This window comes from Hyperoodon ampullatus (genome assembly GCF_949752795.1).
Source record: "Hyperoodon ampullatus genome assembly, chromosome: 3".
Taxonomy (NCBI): domain Eukaryota; kingdom Metazoa; phylum Chordata; class Mammalia; order Artiodactyla; family Ziphiidae; genus Hyperoodon; species Hyperoodon ampullatus.
Window position 1 is genome coordinate 37174722 of NC_136916.1, and position 22353 is coordinate 37197074.

Here is a 22353-nt window from a genome sequence, read left to right on the forward strand (position 1 = left end):
GAAGGAATGACAGAATTAAAATATCACTATTTTGGGAGGTTGACTTCCAGAATGGTGAAGTGAGGACCTTGGGCTGTGTGTACAGATGAAACAGTATTGGATGAGCTGATAATAGTTGATGAGTTGATAAATGTTGACAGTGGGTGGTGGGTTGGTAACAACTTTATTAAGATATAATTCACATATCAGTGTGAATTATTCAGTGTTTATTAATTAGCTATTTTACCTAAAGCATTTTAAAGAGGAAGAAGAGGCAGAAATCATTCCTTCTTCTGGAGAAGGTGGAACAAAATCTGTATCATAATCATCTTCATCAAGCTCAACACATGGAGATTTCCCAGTTGAACTTTCTACCAAGTTTTTCTTTTTTCACTGTTATCTAAAGTAAAGTAGTTGTTAAACATAGATTATTTTAATAATTAGCGAGTGGAGTATGATATATGTAAAACTTCATATTTCCATGAATATCATTTAGTGTTGTTAATCCTTCTAAGATATATGGTATAAAATAAAAGGAGATCTCTGGTAAACATAGAATAGGAAAGAGGGTTATAACTCTCAGCTCAAATGAATGAGAATTGTTTACTAGCCGTATATTCTGCTATCCCATCTTCCTTTGGCCCCAGGAATTTTAAGGTGGCTTAAGCTACGCATTATCCCAGGCAGTAGCTCAGCAGTGTCACAATTTGTTACACAAGAGGTGTAAATATGCTTGGTAAAAGTGTTCTTTCAGGTTGAAACTAGGTAATTATGAAGCACGGTATCTTGCTGGTAAACCATTGCTGTCATTGGTGGTGCTCTTCCTTCTTTTCCCGATTTTCCCCTTAGGCAGAGAATTCAGTTATTCCTTTGTTCTTTGGGTTTTCAGTGTGCTTTGATCATTTTCTCCCACCTCACCCCCCATTCAGCTTCCATTTATGCTTCAAGCCTAGGCCAGGTCCCATTTTTCTGCAAACCTTTTCCTAATAAGCCCTTCCCTAATGTCTTTTGTGCTTATTTTAGCATTGGGGGAAGAACAGGTCATTTGCTATTTAAGTGAGACTTCAGTTAGTTAAAGATTATATATTTCAAATGTTACCGGTTGTAAATGTCAAAACAGTTTTTTGACCAAAAAAAAAAAACAAACCTCATTACTCTGGACACAGTTGGAACAGTGCTCTTCCCCCCAATAAATATTGTGATTAATGCAAAGTGCATAACTCCACTGATAGTTTTTTCCCTCACTTTTTAGGATCATGGCTGCTGTTCCTCAAAATAATCTACAGGAGCAACTGGAACGTCATTCAGCCAGAAAACTTAATAATAAATTAAGTCCTTCAAAACCAAAATCTTCGTAAGTGTTTTGGTTAGTTTGCTTCCATACAGGCACTAACACACAAGTGAAATACCTTCTCTTTCAACTCTTTCATTGTAGAGATGGGGAAATGAAGCTGAGAGGGTCAGTGATTTTCCTACTTTGCAAATTAATGGTAGAGCATGTTTTAGCAATGCTAGGTAATGTATCGTTCAGCACCTTTGCATGGTTTCTAGCACATGGTTTTTGTTCAGTAAATATTCATTGAATGAATGAATACAAATCTTATAAATTTGGGCAGATTGGTGTTTTTAATATAATTTTATATCCTTTTCAAAAACCATTTCTAAGGAAACTATAACTCTCCAGTTCTGTTCTTTCCTCCAAGCTATATTCCAAACTCCTTCTAACAGTACCTAATATTTTATAATCTTTATTGTGCCCTTACCAGATTCTAGACACCATTCTGTATGCTTGACTTCAAAGTCACCATTGACCTTCATGTCACTAAATCCATCCGATGTTCAGGACTCTTGCCTCTTTCAGTTGTCTTTCAGAGTTCAGCATAGCTGGCAGTTTTTGACTCTTTTCCCCATAAAACTTTTATCAGAGTAGAAACAAGTAGCCACGTTTTTTGCTTACTCCGTCCCCTCCCTCTGGAGAGGCTATTAATTAAGGACTATGAGCCTGAGAGACAAAGTAGTAGGAATGGCCCAGATACTCTCAAAGCTGAATAATTAGCTTCTGAATAGGAAGAATAAGAGCATACAAAGCATAATTTAAGTTAACTTACACATTTTAAAATCAGAGAGGGAAATAGATTCTTCGCTCGCTCATTTGTGATGCAAGGAAATAAGTTGTTATATAAATTAGAGTTTTGTTTTGTATACTTGCTGGGTTTGTTGAAATTAATCCATCTAATTCAGTTTTTCGATTATTTTTCAGAGGTTTCACTTTTAAAAAGAAAGTATCTTCAGCCAACGATGTATCTGTAACTTGTGTGTCAGTAGCAAAAGCTCCTGTGTTGAATGATAAAGTTGTTAATATTACTGAGGCCTTTTCCTTCAGTGAACCTTTTCCCCACACCACGAATCAGCAGACAAAGATCAATGACTTTAAAAATACTCCAGCTGGACAGCAAAGTAAGAGAGTTGGTTCAAAACCATTATTGCCAAATTTGTCACAGGTTCCTCAGGAAGTTTTATGCACTAACCAGAACACACTGGTTGTGAAGGAATCCTGCGATGCCACTTTCAAGAAATTAGAATTTAGTTCTTCATCAGATTCTCTTATTACCTTCAATGATTGGGATGATATGGATGACTTTGATACTTCTGGAGGTTCAAAAGCATTTGTGACACCACACCAAAACCACTTCATAAGAGTAAGCACTGCTCAGAAATCAAAGAAGTCTAAGAGGAACTTTCTAAAAGCACACCTTGATAAAACAAATACAGTAAAGACTGATTTGACTCCTTCCTCCTCTGAGAGCAAGCAGGCATATTTGACTAAGAAACAGAAGGATGACTCAGAATGGTTAAATAGTGATGTTATTTGCATTGATGATGACCCCAATTCCGAAGAGCTTATAAATGAAGATACTCAGGAAAATCACCCTTTAAAAACTCATTTGGGAGAGGAAAGAGGTAAAAATTATTGTTTTATTTCATTTCAAAAGGTTGTATTAGTTTATTCAAAGCTAGGCATTGGGAACAGCAGCAAATATGATTTAGCTTTTGTCCTTAGGATGTACAGAGGTGCTTATACATCCTAAGCACCATTTGTTGGCCACGTTCTTGAGGCAGGGCATACTAAGGAAATGAAAGATTTTATTCTGCTATTTATATAAATAACAAGGATAGCTCCGTGATTTTATATATGAAGAAATATGTAGAGGGACTTCTCTGGTGGCGCAGTGGTTAAGAATCTGCCTGCCAGTGCAGGGGACGCGGGTTCGAGCCCTCGTCCGGGAAGATCCCACATGCCGCGGAGCAACTAAGCCCATGAGCCCCAATCACTGAGCCTGCACTCCAGAGCCAATGAGCCACAACTACTAAAGCCCGCACACCTAGAGCCCATGCTCCGTAACAAGAGAAGCCACCTCGGTGAGAAGCCCGCACACTGCAATGAAGAGTAGCCCCCTCTCGCCACAACTAGAGAAAGCCCATGTGCAACAACAAAGACCCAACGCAGCCAAATAAATAAATTTAATTAATTAATTAATTTTTAAAAATAGAGAATACAATGCTTAGTGAAATAAGTCAGAGAAAGAAAAATACTATATGATATCACATGTGGAATCTAAAAAATAATAAAAATGAATCTATATAGAAAACAGAAACAGACTTGCAGACATAGAAAACAAACTTATGGTTACCAAAGGGGAGAGGGAAGGGGGAGGGACAAATTAGGAATATGGGATGAACAGATACAAACTACTATGTGTAAAATAGATAAGCAACAAGGATTTATTGTATAGCACAGGGAATTATACCCAATATGTAGTAATATTCTATAATGGAGTATAATCTGCAAAAAAAACTGAATCACTTTGCTGTACACCTGAAACTAACACAATATTGTAAATCAACTATACTTCAATAAAAAGAAAAGAAACGAAGGTCCATAGAAGTTAAAATGGCTTCTTAATGGTCTGCTGGCTGGTTGGTAGTAGAAGTGGGATGTGAAGCTAAGCCTTTGTGTTATAATTCTTTTATGGTTTGTACCACCTAATGTTGATGTATAATATGATCTAATCATGCTATTAAAGTATTATAAATTACATGCAAATTGTTTTCTGTTTAGGTCTCGTAGTTATTAGATGTCTAGAACTTAATAGCTGACTTTAGCCATATGTGGAGGTACCCACGTTATGAAACAGTTGTAAATATGAGACTAATATTTTTAAACACCTGAATCCCATCAAGGTTACTATAGGGTGAGAGAGGACTGAAAAGTGATTGATAATAAGCAAAACTATAGTCTAATCAAACGTGTTGCTATTTATGAAGAGAAATTTTGGTAAAAGGTAAACTAGAGAGCAACAGTTTGGCAGTGTTTTCCCACATAGTCAAGAGAGAGACACTCTGGGAGACTTAAATAACTAAGACACCTTTGTGGTAAAGTAGATTGTTTATCTGTATAAACAAAAATGTTTGTACAATTATCAGGCTTACTTATACTTCACCCTTATTTAAGTGTGAATGAAAAACAGAGAAATGAAAGTACTGATAATAAGGATGGTTTCATAATTTAACCAGAGACAGTCATGAAAATCCTTAAGCAAATCATCAGCCTCAGTCCAGCACTCATTGGACTTAATCCAGTTGACTCAATCATCGTTTATGAAGAAACAAGGCAACACTAATGTGTAAAAGGAGAGAACTCGTATCGCACAGAGTGGTGTTAGTGCTTATGACTTGCTCAGAGCACTCACAAGTGCTCACACCCTGTTCTTTCTGTCTCATTAATATTAAAATAACCTATGTTTATCAGCTGTTTTTTTTGTACTTTAGATAATTGTGAAAAGAAGAAAAACTTGGAAGAGATGGAATTACATTCAATTGAGACATCTTCATGTATTGAGCTTGATGAAGATGATTATGACATAGATTTTGTTCCACCTTCTCCAGAAGAAGGAATGACTTCAACCTCTTCATCCTCTTTAAAATGCTCTAGGTAAAATAGTTTATTAATTAATAAACATTGATTCTGGGGTAGCTGAAATAATTTAGTTATGTAGTATCATCTCAAAATTGATTAATTTCATGCTTCTGCACAATTTATTTTGTATCCAAATGAAAGTATCAAAAAGTCCCTATTTATTTACATTTTATTTAATTTTTGGTATTCTGAAGCTGTAAAGTTCCATTATGATTCATTACATGGGACCTCTAAACAGTTTTATGTAATTGATCTTGGCATGTGGAATATAGTCCTAAAGATACTGTATTTCCAATCTCATGTACCTGAAATGACCCAAAACTAACACCTTATTTGTGAAGTGACTTAGTAAGTAATGTGTTCTTCTTCGTCTTCTTTTTTAATTTTTTTTAAAAATCCAAATAGAATTGACCATTGTATTTGTCATTCACTGAATTTTGGTAAAGTAGTGACATGATTGTGGTTAAGTGGTAGTATTATGGGAAAAATAGAGTCCACATAGTTCATTAATAGCTGAAAATACTAGTAGTCTTTATTACCTCCATCCTCACCCCAGTCTAAATCACAGTTCAGTTGAGTGGTCTGGTATATACTTTGCTGTTAACCATATTTTGATGAGAAACAAATCCCTCTAGTATATCACCTGAAGGCAGGAAGGAGGTGTTTGCCTGCATAACCTAGTTTTCTCTAGGTTTTTGTTTTAACAGGTGGGTTGAGATGTTTAAAGAGGTGGGAAATGTTGAAGCATGATTGCTGTTAGACAACAAAACAGAAAAACTGTAAGAGCTCCCCTCTTTCACCTCCCAATAGGAATTGAGACAGAGTTATAGGAAAAGAACTGAGCAAGAGTTCATATAGCATTCATCAGTATTCTCTTTTAACAGGAGCAGCAGTTGAGGCCTAAGGAGGAGCAGGGCATTGTCTGGGGTGATAATTAACGGCAAATGGACTAAGATCCAGTGTAGGGTTATTTCCTGGGCCATACCATTCCCTGTTGACTGCCTGGCTTTTTTCTTTGTTTATTAAAAAAGTGTGTATTGCACAGATAACATTGTAACCCCATTAACAGGATACTTACTGGTAGTCTTACAGTCCAACAAACCAAACATTTTCTGTATCCACATTAAGTTTTTTTATTATTTTTTTAATTGAAGTATAGTTGATTTACAATATTGTGTTAGTGTCAGGTATACAGCCTAGTGATTCAGTTTTGTTTTGTTTTGTTTTTCAATTATATTCCATTATAGTTTGTTACAAGACATTGAGTATAATGCTCTGTGCTATACAGTAAATCCTTATTCCTTATCTATTTTGTGTCTGTACTCCTAATTTGTTCCTCCCCCGTTCCCTAGCCACATTGTTTTGTTTCTTCTCTATGTGTATATGATTTTTACATTGCCATAATCAACATGTAGCTATAATTTTTCAATCTGATTTTCTTTTAACATTATTTTTAAAACATTTTCCATATTGCTACATAGTCATTATTTTTATTCCTTTTAATGGCTACATAATTTAATGAGTTGTCATACCATAATTTATTTTACCTAGACCGTCAGCAGTTGGAAAACGGTTGCTTCCAAGGTAAATTCTCTATATTTTTTCATTGCAACCTAGTATACGTATTTGTATACATTATAAAACTAAAATAGAATTTTCACAAATGATACTGTACGTGCAGTGTACACAAATTTTCTGTTATATTTTATTTCATTTTAAAGTGCTGGTTGTGACTTCTGAATTAATTTCAGAGGTGTAATGGTCAGATAACATATGACAGAAAAGAAAGCATGTTTTTGTAACTCCTGTATTCCTAAACCTCTTTAGCTGGGCCTCAAGATCCTCCATCTGCAGACCCCAAATTACCTTTACAGCTTTATCTCCAGTTATGCTCTTACAGTAACCCTAAGCTCAATAGCCTAATGAGACTTATAACATAGTTATTCATCATTCTTTGATTTAGTTAGAAAATTGCATTCCAAAATCCTGCTTTAGAAAAGTACAGTTGATTCCTGAATATCGAGTAAATAGAACTGTCTTTTTTATCTCTCCTTTGTAAGCTGTCACTTTTCCATACCCATCATTCAAGGTTTCCTCAAATTCTACCTTCTTGGCAAAGCCTTCTCAAGTTCCAGAAAGTGTTATCTTTCTTTGGATTGCCATAGTACCCTCTCTTTAATACTCCTTTAGTACTAATTTATTTTGTTACTTTTAAAGTATTTTTTATATCCAATCAGACTGACCATGTTTATATGTGTTAATATTGGGGCCAGGGTCTTCCCTGGTGGCACAGTGGTTAAGAATCTACCTGCCAATGCGGGGCACACGGGTTTGATCCCTGGTCCGGGAAGATCCCACCTGCCACGGAGCAACTGAGCCCGTGCACCACAACTACTGAGCCTGTGCTCTAGAGCCTGTGAGCTACAGTTATTGAGTCCACGTACCACAACTACTGAAACCCACGCGCCTAGAGCCTGTGCTCTGCAACAAAAGAAGCCACCACAATGAGAAGCCCACGCACCGCAACAAAGAGCAGCCCCCGCTAGCCACAACTAGAGAGGGCCCGCGCACAGCAACGAAGACCCAATGCAGCCAGAAATAAATTATTAATAAATAAATTAATTAAAAATAATATTGGGGCCAAAAGATGGAAAACTTTGAGGTCCCGCTAAAGAGGTTTTAGAATAGAGGAGACAAAAAGACATGTGTCTCTTTTCTGTTACATAGCATCTGACCAGTTGTGGAAAATATTAGAGGAAAAAATATGCATTTGGTCTAGTCTATACTGTGATCGGTTTAATATTTTTTAATTTGTAGTGTGTTGAAGGATCTTGACACCTCTGACAGCAAGGATGGTCTTAGCACATCAGAAGACTTGTCAAAATCTGAGAAAATGACTACACAGCAGCCTAATCAAGAAACCAGCACAAGCTATGATGGTACGAAAGTGTTTGGGACATAACACGTATTGTAACTGCTTACTTTTGAAAACAAAGTAAGATTGTATTCTTAACCTGTGACGGTATAGTAGACGATGGCGAGCTCATAGTTCCTTTTCCTGTAACAGTGAATCATCCGTAATAACCAACCACCATGGGTTAACCATTGTTGCTCGAACAGCTCAGAAACCGAGAAACTTGTTTCTCACAAGGTGACTTTCTAACAAGTAACGTTTTCAAAATAGACAATGAATTATTTCTCCTACTGAACCAAAATTTTGCCTTCCTGTAACTTTAATCTTTGTGAGATAAGCCTGAAGCGCCTAGCGCTAAATAATATTAGATCTTTTACCTCTTCTTTATAGGTACTGGTTTCTAGACCTTTCATCCTCCTGGTTCTCTGGGTTTGATTCTTGGTGTCCGCTTGAAGTTTAATACTTTTTGTTTGTTTGATTTGTCTCTAATTCATTTTTAAATTTTCTATTAAATATCTAGTATAAATAATCCAGTAGCACTACAAGGCTTTGAAAAACAGCTGTCTCCTTTCCCACTCCTGATTCCTACTTCCCAGAAGCTTTTTTAGGCTAGAGATTTGTGTCCTTCTATTCTGAAATTATTTCTGGTATCATTACTTTTTATTTTCTTTTTTCTTTCACTCTTCTTGGAACTTTAATTATTGGACTATTAGACCTCCATTAATTAACTTTTCTATTTTTCATCTCTTGCCTTTTTGCTTTCTGGGAGATTTCCTCAATTTTTAAATTAACTCTTCAATGGAATTTTTCATTTTCATCAAATTAATTTCCAAGAGCTGTGTTGTATTCTCTGAGTATTTCTGTAATGTTTTCTATTCTTGTTTGATGGGTGCTGTACTTATGGTGTATGTGTGTGCAGGCACATGCACATGTGTAGTGATCTCTGTGTGTTGTTCCTGTTTCCTCTGAATTTCTTTTTGTTTATTTTGGTCTCTGAGTTTATTGTTAGAGATGTTCCTGAAAAACCTGATGTTGTAGGCACTCTTCTAAGTGCCTTAATATTAACTAATTTAATCCTCACAGTGATCCTTTAAGGTGGTTTCTGTTATCCTGTTTTACAAATAAGGAAACCCAGGTACAGGAGAGTTAAATAATTACTCACGGTCATAGAGTTAGACAGCAGCAGAGCTAGGATTTGAACTCAGCAGTCTTGAGGCTCTTGAGTTTACATTGATAGCCACTGCGGTATACTGTTTCTACCTCATTAAGTTTCACTGGTAAAATGGTTAGTGAGGACGAGAGCAAGGAGGAGTCCCACAGAATGTCATTAGCGGCTTCCCTCTCAGCTGACATCAGTCCCTTCATCACCACTTCTTGTTCATCTTGTTACACGTCTGCCTTCAGACTGTGTTTCTCTCCCTTGTCCACGGGGATGCAAAAGACTCAGTCATATGACTCTAGAAGTTCAAGGTCTGAGGCAGCAAGAGGGAACAGGTGGGACATTGGCTCTAGAATGATGCAGACCTAGTATACAAGCCTGCCTCTTCCCACTCCTGGCTGGGTGACTATGCCTAATTAATTAAGTTTCTTTGGACCTCAGTTTCTTGTTCTGTTAAATGAGGAAAATAGTGTCTGCCTTGCCCAGTAGTTGTCAGGATTCAAGGTAAAGTGCCCAGCACACTGTAGGCCTTCAATAAATGGTAGCTATCATTATCTGCTAGTCTAGTAATCCTTTCAAAGAAGGAAATACGTTGAGATGGCTGGTTTATTTTTATGAACTCTTGCTAACTCTATAATTGTTTCCTCTTTTTCTTAGAGCTCACAAAGCAGCCATTTGATAACATGTTCTGGAATTTTGCCTTGAATTAGCTTTAAGATCACCAGCCTGAAGCTTTTGGCATCCCTTTAGAATTTTTTTGAAAATTAGAACGATGTTTGCCTGTCTTCACTCTTCCATCACCTCTCCTATTCACTAGATGCCGCATGCATCAGTGAAATTTTCTTTGCAGGTTTCCTTTGTACTCTGAGGTGTAATCTGTCTAGACGAAGAGACTTGAGCTCCTTTCCAATAGCTGTATCTCTGTGAGCCTGCCTTGGTTTTCATTTCCTTTGGACTGTTGTTTATGCTCCTCTCTCCAATCCAATGCCCATTCTCCTTGCAGAGAAAACAGATGTGAAACAGGAACCCAGCAAGTCCACTTTTACCATTTCATACTTCATGACCCTATTTACGTCAGCCAAAACTAGTAAAAGTCCACACCCACAGGTCATTTTCACACAGATGCATGTGTTATGTCCCCACCACCACCCCCGTCTGTCCTCTGTTCCTCTCCTCCCTGCCCCTTAGACCCTTCAACCAGCTGCCCTTGGTCAACAATTTCCCAGTGGCCTCATTCTCTTCTCTGATTGTCTTCTGAGAATACTGTTGCCTCTGCAGCCCACCTAAACTGTTTATTTCTCCTGCACACCTTAGGCCCCAGAGGTAGGTAGGCATCTTCCTTGCTTCCCATTGTTTTTTTCTTTCTGTCATATAAAGCCACCCCTTCTTTGACATTATTTCTTAGTTACATAGCTGAAATTTAAAAGTGTGAAGTGGGCTGGCCAGATTCAGATGTCCAGACATTGTTATTAGGAATTTCTCTCTTTCACACCTGCCTTCTCTCTCTTCTCTTTCATCCCATCTCTCCCTCAGTCTCCCATTTCCTTCCATCTCTGTTTTCTGCTTTTCCTTGTGTTGATCTTATTTTCAAGCTTGTGTTTTGCTCTGTGGTGGCAGAGATGGCCACCAGCAGCCTGTCCAACTTGTTAAAGAGAGAGGTCCTCTTTTCCCGTCAGTCGAAAAACTCTTAGATCTAATTCTCATTGAGCTGCCTTACATCAGATGCCCACTGAGGACATGGGAGTGGGGATGGGAGTAGTCTCCAAAAAGCAAGTCCAAGTGCTGTACTGTTAGGAAACACTGGTTGGCAGGCAAACCAGAGCAACAGGTGAGGTTCTTACCTGTCCATACTTTATAATGTACTTTGTATGGGCATGGTGAGATTTACACCTGAAGTTAGTAAAAAAAATCATAAACTTTTGTATCTTACAACAACTTTGGTTACCGTAAGAGAAATAATAAGAATTAACATGAAAGGATAACATAGTAATGAGCTCTTATGATCTAGAATAGAGACAGTATGACTTCAAATTATTTCATAGGCAGAAAATGGGAGAATATATGGTTGTTTCTAATCTCGTTTGTAAACTACTTCAAGTTTTACATGCATGGCTTTCAAATTTTTAAGTCTTTTTTTGTTGTTGACAAAAAATATTAACAACATAAATACTTTATAGCTAGACAGATAAGTTTACAGCAGCAACTTATTCGTGTGATGGACCATATCTGTAAATTAGTTGACACTATTCCTGATGACAACCTGAAAACTTTGGATTGTGGGAACGAACTGCTCCAGCAGCGGGACATAAGGTATCTTGATTTTTCTCCTTCTGGAATATATCTGATTGTGTTTCCACCACCACTGTAAGTCACAAATTTATAGGGCAAGATTTCTAGGCATTCTGGCCAGGAAATTGAATAGGATAATTATCACTTTGTCTTTTTTTTTTTAAATTGGAATGTAGTTGATTTACAATGTTGTGTTAGTTTCAGGTATACAAAAAAAGTGATTCAGCTATACATGTACATATATCTATTCTTTTTCAGATTCTTTTCCCATATTGGTTATTACAGAGTATTGAGTAGAGTTCCCTGTGCTATACACTGTGTCTTAAATTTATGACTTTTTCAAATGAGGGCTACATGCGCCGGGGTGGCTACCGCCAGCAGCAGTCTCAGACGTCCTACTGATTGCTTGACTTCAGTCCCCAGTGCCCTAAACCATTCAACGTTTAGGTCCAGCCACACCCCAGTCATTAAAGGTCTATATAGAGTTGCTGCAAAAAAAACAACAAAAAAATAACTGTTCCTTTAGCATTTGTATTCAAATTTTTAAGGTTGGAAAAAAGAAGATATATTTTGCCACAATTTGGCATGAAAACTAAAGATAAACTTGTGTGCCCACCATAGCTGACTACTTACAATTAATTTGATGTTCTGTGCTCTCTCTCCAGAAGGAAGCTCCTAGCTGAAGCAGATTTTAATACGAGTGATGCCAGTGTTCTTGCCTCATTGTGGAGATGCAGGCCTGATTCACTTGGTAGCTCTGTGAAGGATATAGCATCTGTTTCCCCACCTTGTGCATTTCCAAAGGGTGATTCCTGTCCTACAGGGAATTCTGTTAAGGAGTTCACTTTTCCAAACCTTCCCTCAAATTCCATTTCTACTGGGGAGTGTTTACTGACTCCTACCCCAGGAAAGACAGGATTCTCAGCCACCACCAAGAATCTCTTTGAAAGACCGTTATTCAATTCCCATTTACAGGAGTCCTTTGTAAGTAGCAACTGGGCTGAAACACCAAGGGTAGGAAAAAGAAATGAAAGCTCTTATTTCCCAGGAAATGTTCTCACAAGCACTGCTGTGAAAGATCAGAATAAACACGCTACCTCTATGAATGACTTGGAAAGAGAAATCCAGGCTTCCTATGATATTGACAATTTTGACATAGATGACTTTGATGATGATGATGAGGACTGGGAAAATGTGATGAATAATTTAGCAGCCAGCAAGTCTTCCACAGCTGCCTATCAACCTATTAAGGAAGGTCGGCCAGTTAAATCAGTATCAGAAAGAATTTCTTCTTCAGCCAAGACAGACTGTCTTCTGGCATCTACTGCTCAGAATAAAAACTTTTCAGAGTCAATTCAGAATTACACTGGTAAGTTTAAAATAAATTGAATGCTTATATTTTATATGAAAACAAAACTCCAAAATAGGAATCGTATAAGAAAAACCGTAGCAAATCATCATGGCCTGAAAACGACATTGTTTCTATGCAAATTTCTGCTGATAATATGAATTACAAATCACAGTTTCGAAAGCAAGTTGCTCTTTTGTCTCTGTAGCAGCTGTAGTTTTATAAAATGTGTAATTATAACCTATTGTAGTAAAGCTCTAAAGTCATTACAAATGTGCTTTGCCTTTAAATTAACATTTTTTAGTCCCTAAAACAATAAAGCTCATGAGGGCCAAGTTTTTAATGATTATAGGGGATGGATAAAAAGCAAAGCTGAATTTATGTTAAAAATGTAATTGTGTGTATTTTTAGAATTCTGGATTGATGAGAACTGATCAGTTTATAAAGTAGAGAAACATGTTTTATGTCTTCAAATATTAAAGTTTAGGGCAGCCTAAGAAAGATAAGTCAGAAATTTCTTAAATCAGTGAAGTTATTTATTTTGGTCTAGAATCATTTTAATTCATTCAGCAAATATTTATGGAGTGCCCACTGTGTGCCATGTTCTGTGCACAAGTCCTGGTAATAGATGAGTAATGAAGAGTTCCTGCCCTCTTGGAGCTCATAGTTTACTGAGAGAAGTTTTTGGAAGAGTGAAATTAGCCGTTGTAAAGGCTACAGAGAAAACCCAAAATTAATTTAAAAACCTTACATCGATCCTATAAAGTTACCAAAAAGTGGGTTTTTTTTAACTGAAACAAGTTTATACGTGTAAGTTTTCGTAAAGTACAGTCCTCCCTGTTTTTGCCATTGATGACTTAATGCCACGGAGGTTGTTCTTACAGTTCCTCTGTTGATCTTTAAAATAACCGTTAATGGATTTATTTTTGTGTCACGTTTGGGCGTGTCATACTTGGTGTTCGCAATTATCTTTGCGGTGGTTGAGTGCCGGGGTTGATGAAACCGCCAGCGCTGGCGTGAGCACCTCTTGTTCTCTGTGCGGAGCCAGAGTTGCAACATCGAGGAGGCAGCATGGGGGCGGGCGCGGGAGACGCCATGGAAGAGGAACCAGAGGAAGTTGGGGTGATTCTGCGGTTTCAGACCCAATGATTGGGAAAACCGTGACACTGTTAGCAGAAACAGGGAAGTCAGGAGGCAGGCAGATTTGGAGCAAAGCTGAGGAGGGCTGTTTTAAGGCTTGTTGAGCATGAAGTGTTGGTAAGTCATTCAGGTAGAAATGTTTGGCAGGCAGTTGGAGGTGCATGCAGGACTGGAACTTAGGAGGGCATCCGTCAAGTCTTAAGAAAGAGATCTAGGCGTTGTGTGCACATCAGTGATGTTTAAGGTCATAGGACTAGGAAAATTCCAAAAAAAAAAACAGTCTAAAGAGCCCAGTCCCAAGTGTCCGAACGATTCCCAAATTTAAGGGGCAAGTAGAGGAAATGGAGCCAGGAAAGGGAATTTAAAGCGAGTAGAAAACCCATGATTATCTTGAAGGTCAAGAGAGAAGAAGGAGAGAATAAACAGTAGTGGTAGATGCTGCAGAAAAGTCAAGGAAAGACTTGAATTTGGCCCTTAGGAAGTCTCTGGTGGCTTTGACACTGGGCAGTGAGGAAACCCTGATAAACAGGTAAAGAAGGATGTGCTGCAGGGAAACGTACACCAATGATTATGCAGGGCAAAGGGTTAAAATGCTAAAACTGATTTGTTACAGTAATACCCTGATTTCTCTTAACATTGATTATTTTCTTAGACAAGTCGGAGCAAAGTTTAGCATCCAGAGATCTGAAACACGAGCGTTTCCAAAGTCTTAATTTTCCTCATACAAAAGAAATGATGAAGATTTTTCATAAAAAATTTGGCCTGCATAATTTTAGAACTAATCAGCTAGAGGCGATCAATGCTGCACTACTTGGTGAAGACTGTTTTATCTTAATGCCCACTGGTATGTATTTTTAGATATGAATTGGCAGGAATCCATTGGCAGATGTTAAATGAAAGCCCTTTAATAAAAATAAAAAGAACCTACACAGTATTTCTATCATTTAGGGACCTCTAAACCTCCCATGCCATAGTTAGGGAAGTGTATCACCTCAATCCTCTATTCTAGTTGTTGATATGATAGCATTTATTGCCCTTTAAGATTTTCAACTCAAAGCTCATTGTGTTGAATTGATCTAGGATTTTCCTTTGGGAATTTTTCTTTTTTCTAGTCGAAATTAGCCTGGAACATGAGCCAAAAAATTACTGTCAGAGACCACGACCATTTCTGGCAGTTTATTTGGTACAACGTAGTGTTGTATGGTGGTTAAAAATCATCAGCTTTGGAGCGATGCCCTAGGCTTAAAGCACAGCTCTGCCACTTATTAACAGTGTGGACTTGAGCAAGGCACTTCACTCCCTGAACCCCAGTCTCTTCGTGTGCGCAGTGGGGATAATACCAACATGCCCACTTCACAGAATGTCTTGAGGATTAAGTGAAAAGCATTGAGTGTAGTTCCTTCTTGTCCTCAGTTTTGAAGAGATCCAGGACTTTTCATCATGCTATTAAAGTTTATAACAGCTGTTCAATGATTTATAGTCATCCGAATAAGAATATTAAATAAGCCATTAGGATAAGAGGCATGGGGACATTGTAAATCAACTATACTTCAATTAAAAAAAAAAAAACAGCAGCAGCATGGGGAGTTTGGAGTTTCATTATTCACATTAGTCTTCCCTCTGCCTTTTACTCACCTTTGTTGTGACCTTCAATCAGTTGTTGCCATCGTCTTTAAATAATGTTGCCTGGGTATCTGAATTTTTTCAAACTGATTTTAAATTTTAGACAGTGTTGGTTTGTTTAATCAGCAGCATTTCATACTTCATTAACTTGTTCAGTCTGTGTCTTCTGATTTGACTCCAATTTGGTACTCCAAAACTAAAGCTGGAGAGGACCCTGGCATTGATCTCATCCAGAGGTTTGAGGTGTTGGTTCAATGGTAGAATTCTCGCCTCCCTCGTCCAGTGGTTTTCATGGCTTTCCACTATCCTCTAGGGTTTCAAGGGGGCATTTTTCAGGGTCTTTCTCAAGTAGACTTTTAAAGTAATTCTGTTGCATTTAAGTTTCCTGCCCTTATTCTTGCTTTTGCTATGATATGTACCTACATAAGATGTCCCAAGAGATCATTTTTACACATTTAAATTGACCAAGTATTTTGGCTCATTCAAATATGGCATATTTTGGCACCATGGAGAATATCACTTAGTGTCCTATTAGTTAATTACTTTAAATATTATATGTAATTTATATTGTAACTTTTGCCTTCATGCTCTCAAGATAGAATCTGACAAATTTTTTTGTTGCTGTCATTTCTTTTAGGAGGTGGTAAAAGCTTGTGTTACCAGCTCCCTGCCTGTGTTTCTCCCGGGGTCACTATTGTCATTTCTCCCTTGAGATCACTTATAGTAGATCAAGTCCAAAAGCTGACTTCCTTGGATGTAAGTTAAAACACTACCAGTTATAATAAAAATGCTAATAAAAACATAATTTAAAAACAATTATATTTCAGTACTCTGGGTAACCTTTTTCATTAAATAGTTCATAGATTATAAGAATAAAGCACGGCAGTTATATTAAGTTGTACATTTAAGAACAGGTCTTTGATAATTCTGGTACAGATAACCTTCTGGAGTTCAGTCTGATTTTACTCTAGAAGAATGTATTTTGGTAAGAACTTTTAACCTGTATTTTACTGATGTAAATTTTTTTTTCTAATATGGAAAGATTTCTTTTTTTACTCCTGTCAGATCAGCTTAGTTCTCTCTCACTCCCTTAATATCTTAAAATGCATACACATGTGCATGCCCACACACATATGTCCTTTTTCCTCCTGGCTGAGGTTAAGAAAGTATATGAATACAGTCTGTTAAATCCTATATACTGTGATCAAACAGAACTGTTTTCAGCTTTATGAACCACCACCCCTCAACAAGACCATTGGTTTGATTTTTCTTCCCAAGCATGTCTTAGTACAGTGCTGGTAGCTGTTGTTCAGCCATTCATGATCTTATGGTCCTTTCAGTGTTGTTATGCATTAAAACCCAAAAGATGCATTTACCTTAAAAAAAAAATGTCATACATTAGGACTGGAACCTTCTGGATGCTGAATTCATATTTATCTTACTTACAGATATGAAAAGCTAAGGAAGTAAAGAAATGAGAAAAAAGAAAAGAAAAGGAAGTAAACAATGGGAAGAATATTTGACTTATGGTTAACAAGGGTTTTTTAAAAATATGTACTGATTACTTTTTATTATGTTGAGATTCTCTTTCCTTTGACAGGTGTGATATGTGACTTGTAAAATATTTATGAAACCTACGGATAAATGTAATCTTGAGTCAGATTAATGGGTAAAATTTAAATTGTTTACTACTTTTATGCTTAGATTCCGGCTATATATCTGACAGGTGATAAGACTGATTCAGAAGCTACAAATATTTACCTCCAGTTATCAAAAAAAGACCCGATTATAAAACTTCTTTATGTTACTCCAGAGAAGGTTTGTATTTATATCATTATTTTAAAATACTATATTAAAGGTGTTTTAGAAAAACAACCCAGTTCTCCCTACTGAGTAAGGAAAAACCCAGTCTTTCCCTTCTGTGTTTCTCTCCTTTACTACTCACATAGAATATTTCACTTCTAGTTACCAAATGTATGGAGGTTTCCCTTACATCAAGTGGTTCTCTGTCAACTATCCAGAGATAGTGTCAGGTCCCACAGGTTAAGGGCTCAGTCCCACAAGATTCTTACCACTCTGCTTCAGGGGCCAATCCACAGGGTACTCACAACTTCTGTCTGACTTGGCTACAAATCAGAGGTTCCCATGACCTCCTCCTGCTTGAATTCAGTGACTTGCAAGAGCAGCTCACAGAACCCCTTGAGACACTTACTTATATTTACCAGTTTATTAAAGGCTATGGTAAAGGACACAGATAAACAGTCAGATGAAAAGATACACAGGGCAAGGTCTGGGAAGGTCCTGAGCACAGGAGCTTCTGTCCCTGTGGAGTTGGGGTGGATCAGCCTCCAGTACGTGGATGTGTTTGCCAACCTAGAACCTCTCTGAACCCCATACTTTTGGGATTTTGTGGAGGCTTCCTCACGTAGGCATGAACAATTATTGACTCCACTTCTAGACTGACTCCCTTCTCTGGTGGATGGGGGTAGGACTGAAAATTCCAAATTTCTAATCATGGCTTGGTCTTTCTGGTGACCAGCCCCCACCCAGGAGCCCACTCACAGTTGCCTCAAGAGGACAAAAGATGCTCCTAGTGCTCTTTTTTTTTTTTTGGCTGCGTTGGGTCTTTGTTGCTGTGTGTGGGCTTTCTCTAGTTGCGGCGAGCAGGGGCTACTCTTTGTTGCCGTGTGCTGGCTTCTCTTGTTGCGGAGCATGGTCTCTAGAGCGCAGGCTCAGTAGTTGTGGCTCACGGGCTCAGTTGCTCCGTGGCACGTGGGATCTTCCCAGACCAGGGCTCGAACCCGTGTCCCTGAATCGGCAGGTGGATTCTTAACTACTGCGCCACCGGGGGAGTCTCGATCGTACTGCTTTATCACTTAAGAATTTACAAGAGTTCCAGGAACCCTGTGCCCAGGAACTGGGAGCAGAGACCAGTGTATCTTTTCTATTATATCATAAAAGCCCATTAGAATACGTATATTTAAAATTTTTTTTTAATTAATTTATTTTTGGGTGTGTTGGGTCTTCGTTTCTGTGCGAGGGCTTTCTCTAGTTGCGGCGAGCGGGGGCCACTCTTCATCGCGGTGCGCAGGCCTGTCACTGTCGCGGCCTCTCTTGTTGCGGAGCACAGGCTCCAGACGCGCAGGCTCAGTAGTTGTGGCTCACGGGCCTAGTTGCTCCGCGGCATGTGGGATCTTCCCAGACCAGGGCTCGAACCCATGTCCCCTGCATTGGCAGGCAGATTCTCAACCACTGTGCCACCAGGGAAGCCCCTATTTTAAATTTTTTGACATAATTTCTGATGTACAGTTTAGTGCAAGAATTCCTGTATAACTTTCACCAGGAAACCCCAAATGGTAACATTTTACTGTAATTGCTCTATCATTCTTTCTCTCTCTCTTTTTCCCTCAAACATTTGAGAGTAAGTTGCAGACATATCTTTTTAACCCTAAATACTTCACTGTACATCTCCTAAAAACAAGGAATTCTCTTGCATAACCTCAGTACAGTTATCAAAATTAGAAAATATTCATTGATGCGGTACTATTACTTTATCTGTAAACCGTATTCCAGTTTCACTAGTTGTCCCAATAATATCCTTTCTAGCAAAAGAAAATCCTAGATTATGCATTGCATTCTGTCTTTCATGATTTTGACAGTTTTGAAGAGTGAAGGCCAGTTGTTTTGAGGACTGTCCCTCAGTTTATGTTTCCTCCAGATTGGATTTGTATTCGTCATTTTTGAGGGGAATATCACAGAAGTGGTGATATGTTCTCAGTGTATCCTATCAGGAGGCATTTGGTGTTGATTCATTCTATAATATTACTGGTGATGTTAGTTAACTTTGATCATTTGGTTAAGGTGTTGTCTGCCAGACTTCCACTGAAAAATTACTCTTCTTTTTGTGATTATTAATTATAAAAATGTAATTTTTTTGTAATTGTAGGTATCCTGTTGTAGAATACTCTTGAGACTATGTAAATATCCTATTACTCATCAGACTTTGACCCAAGAGTTTTATCATCCATTGATGATTCTCCATCAGTTATTATTGTAGTGGGTGCCAAATGATGATTTTTTTCTAATTTAGTTGGCATTCTGCTGTAAGGACAGGGTTTTCCCTTTACCCACATATTTATTTGTATCATATGAAATCATGTATTCTTAATTTATTCAGTAGGTTATAATCAGTTACTGTTATGTATTTTGATGTTCTAATTGTCCTAGGTTTGGCCAGTGGGAAAGCTCCATCAGACTGGCTTCTGTGACCTTTTGACATGTCTATCAAGACGTGGGTGCCAGAGATGGTCATTGCTACTGGCACATCATTGCTTCCAGGCCCAGTTATGGACAGAGCTACAAAATATAAATATATGTACACATATATATATATGTATATATGTACATATATATGTATATATTTTCCCCAGACAACACACACACGTAACACACGTCTGTAACCCTGCTACCAGTGTAAACATGTGGTGGCTCCCAAATACACTGAGGCAGAAAAATTCTTTTAGAACCACTGACCTAATACAAAACTGTTTGCTAAATGTGGGTAAACATTCTAAAATGTCTCATTTGCTATTTCCTGTTCTAATTCTATTCGTAGATCGAAATCAGAACCAATTTTATGTGGAGGTTTTAATACGACTTAAGTTGTAGTGGAACTTAAAGACAACCAAATCCTTAAGGTGATATGTTTAAATGTTTTTAAATGTCTGATTAATGCATTTCTGGTCTAGGTCTGTGCAAGTAACAGACTGATTTCTACTCTGGAGAATCTGTATGAGAGGAAGCTCTTGGCACGTTTTGTTATTGATGAAGCACATTGTGTCAGTCAGGTAAATACTGTTCTCTATGTCTTGAGATACCAATAAATTGTACTACCAACAATATATATATTTTCAGAGCCAAGAGAAAAAGTATTGAGTGAATTATTCTGCTATTTCACTGAAGAATAAGGTGGTTCTTAATATAGTGAGCAGTGTTTGCTTTATATAAGGAATATCCAAATAGTCTGAAAAGCAGTATTTTTTTTTTTTTCCAACTAGTGGGGACATGATTTTCGTCCAGATTACAAAAGAATGAATATGCTTCGCCAGAAGTTTCCCTCTGTTCCAGTGATGGCTCTTACTGCCACAGCTAATCCCAGGGTACAGAAGGACATCCTCACTCAGCTGAAGATTCTTAGACCTCAGGTGTAAGTTGTCTAAAGTTATTAATTTTAAAACCCTGGGGCAGTGGTTCCCAGATTGCTGCACATTAGAATCATCTGTGGAGTCTTAAAAATCCCAATGCCCAGGTTGTACCCAATGCCAATTATATCAGAATTTGGGGGGCTGGGAGCCAGTATGGTTTTTGTTTTTTGTTTTTTTTTGGCTGCATTGGGTCTTCATTGCTGTGCGCAGGCTTTCTCTGGTTGCAACAAGCGGGGGTACTCTTCGTTGTGGTGCGTGGGCTTCTCATTGCAATGGCTTCTCTTGTTGCAGAGCACGGGCTCTAGGCGTGCCGGCTTCAGTAGTTGTGGAACGTGGGCTCAGTAGTTGTGGCTCGCAGGCTCTAGAGCTCAGGCTCAGTAGTTTCGGCGCACAGACTTATTTGCTCCATGGCATGTGGGATCTTCCCAGACCAGGGCTCAAACCGGTGTCCCCTGCATTGGCAGGCAGATTCTTAACCACTACACCACCAGGGAAGTCCCAGCCAGTTTGTTTTTTAAATCCCCAAGTGACTCCAATGTGCAGCAAAATTTGGGAGCCAGGACCCTAGGGATTTTCTTTGCTCACTGAAATTAAAACTCTATCCCAGTACCTGTTTTGGAAATAGGGATAAAGTGCATGCCATACCTGTTAAATCCTAGGGTAGTCCCAGTAATAAACTAGCTTTTATTTATCCAGTTTTGGCTCCCATATATCCTAGAGTATACATGATGAAATGAACAGATGAACCTGCTTTGTCATTTTCCTCTGACGTCCAGCTATATCCAGGATGTTGAAAACAGTCCAGAAGCTATGTATACAGCTTTTTTAACTTTGTTTTCATCTGAACAGCAAAGTGCTTCTTACTGCCACCAAATCCATAATTATTCAATAGCAAAAACTACTATAAAAAATGTCCCCAATATAGGTTGCACTGAATTATTTTGTGCCTCTGTATGACTTTGTAGAGACAGGTACATTCTCTGGCAGGTTAATTTACTCAGCGAATATTTACTTAACAGCTGTTGTCTACCAAGGTTAAAATATTTTTTCCTTCTAATTTATTAGTGGGTGCTTTGAGGAATGGAATGCTTTGAGGAATGGAATTAGTGGGTATTTTAAGGTCTGAAGGAATAATGATTAGTGTATTGGGGTGAATTTTTAAAGCTTTGTTCATTTGGAAACAAAGAGAATAAGCTGGCTCTGTAAATATTATAACCAGTAAGAACAATAACATCATGTCAGTGGGTAATGAGAAGAACTCTAAGTGCCATATGAGGGGACATGAGGGGGTTTGAGATTAAGATAGCTTCAGAGACCTTTGCAGATTAAACTGACATTCTTAAGCCCAAGAATTTTAGAGTCCTCAGAATTTTGTGCGTGTAATCAAAAAAATTGGAATGCAAATTTTTTTTTTTTTTTTGGCTGTGTCAGATCTTCATTGCTGTGCGCTGGCTTTCTCTAGTTGTGGCGAGTGGGGGCCACTCTTTGTTGTGATGCGTGGGCTTCTCATTGTGGTGGCTTCTGTTGTTGCGGAGCACGGGCTCTAGGTGCACAGGCTTCAGTAGCTGTGGCACGTGGGTTCAGTGGTTGTGGCTTGCAGGCTCTAGAGTGCAGGCTCAGTAGTTGTGGCACATGGGCTTAGTTGCTCTGTGGCATGTGGGATCTTCCTGGACCAGGGCTCGAACCTGTGTCCCCTGCATTGGCAGGCGGATTCTTAAC

General features: G+C 38.2%; 1 protein-coding gene across 4 annotated transcripts in view; it reads left to right on the forward strand.

The window, feature by feature from the left end:
• Positions 1 to 1235: 1235 nt before the first annotated feature.
• The window catches only part of BLM (BLM RecQ like helicase), a gene marked incomplete at its 5' end in the record, with an annotated part of 65456 nt that continues 44338 nt past the window's right edge, over positions 1236 to 22353 (forward strand). For 2 of the 4 annotated variants that reach the window (XM_079698852.1, XM_079698854.1), the window contains 11 exons: positions 1236 to 1333; positions 2240 to 2940; positions 4810 to 4972; positions 7775 to 7896; positions 11208 to 11340; positions 11985 to 12688; positions 14460 to 14651; positions 16068 to 16186; positions 17135 to 17248; positions 20179 to 20277; positions 20488 to 20636. In XM_079698852.1, coding sequence (XP_079554978.1) covers positions 1236 to 1333; positions 2240 to 2940; positions 4810 to 4972; positions 7775 to 7896; positions 11208 to 11340; positions 11985 to 12688; positions 14460 to 14651; positions 16068 to 16186; positions 17135 to 17248; positions 20179 to 20277; positions 20488 to 20636 — 2594 coding nt within the window. Of the gene's footprint in view, positions 1334 to 2239; positions 2941 to 4809; positions 4973 to 7774; positions 7907 to 11207; positions 11341 to 11984; positions 12689 to 14459; positions 14652 to 16067; positions 16187 to 17134; positions 17249 to 20178; positions 20278 to 20487; positions 20637 to 22353 lie in introns of all 4 variants that reach the window. The other 2 variants (XM_079698851.1, XM_079698853.1) reach the window with 2 other exon arrangements.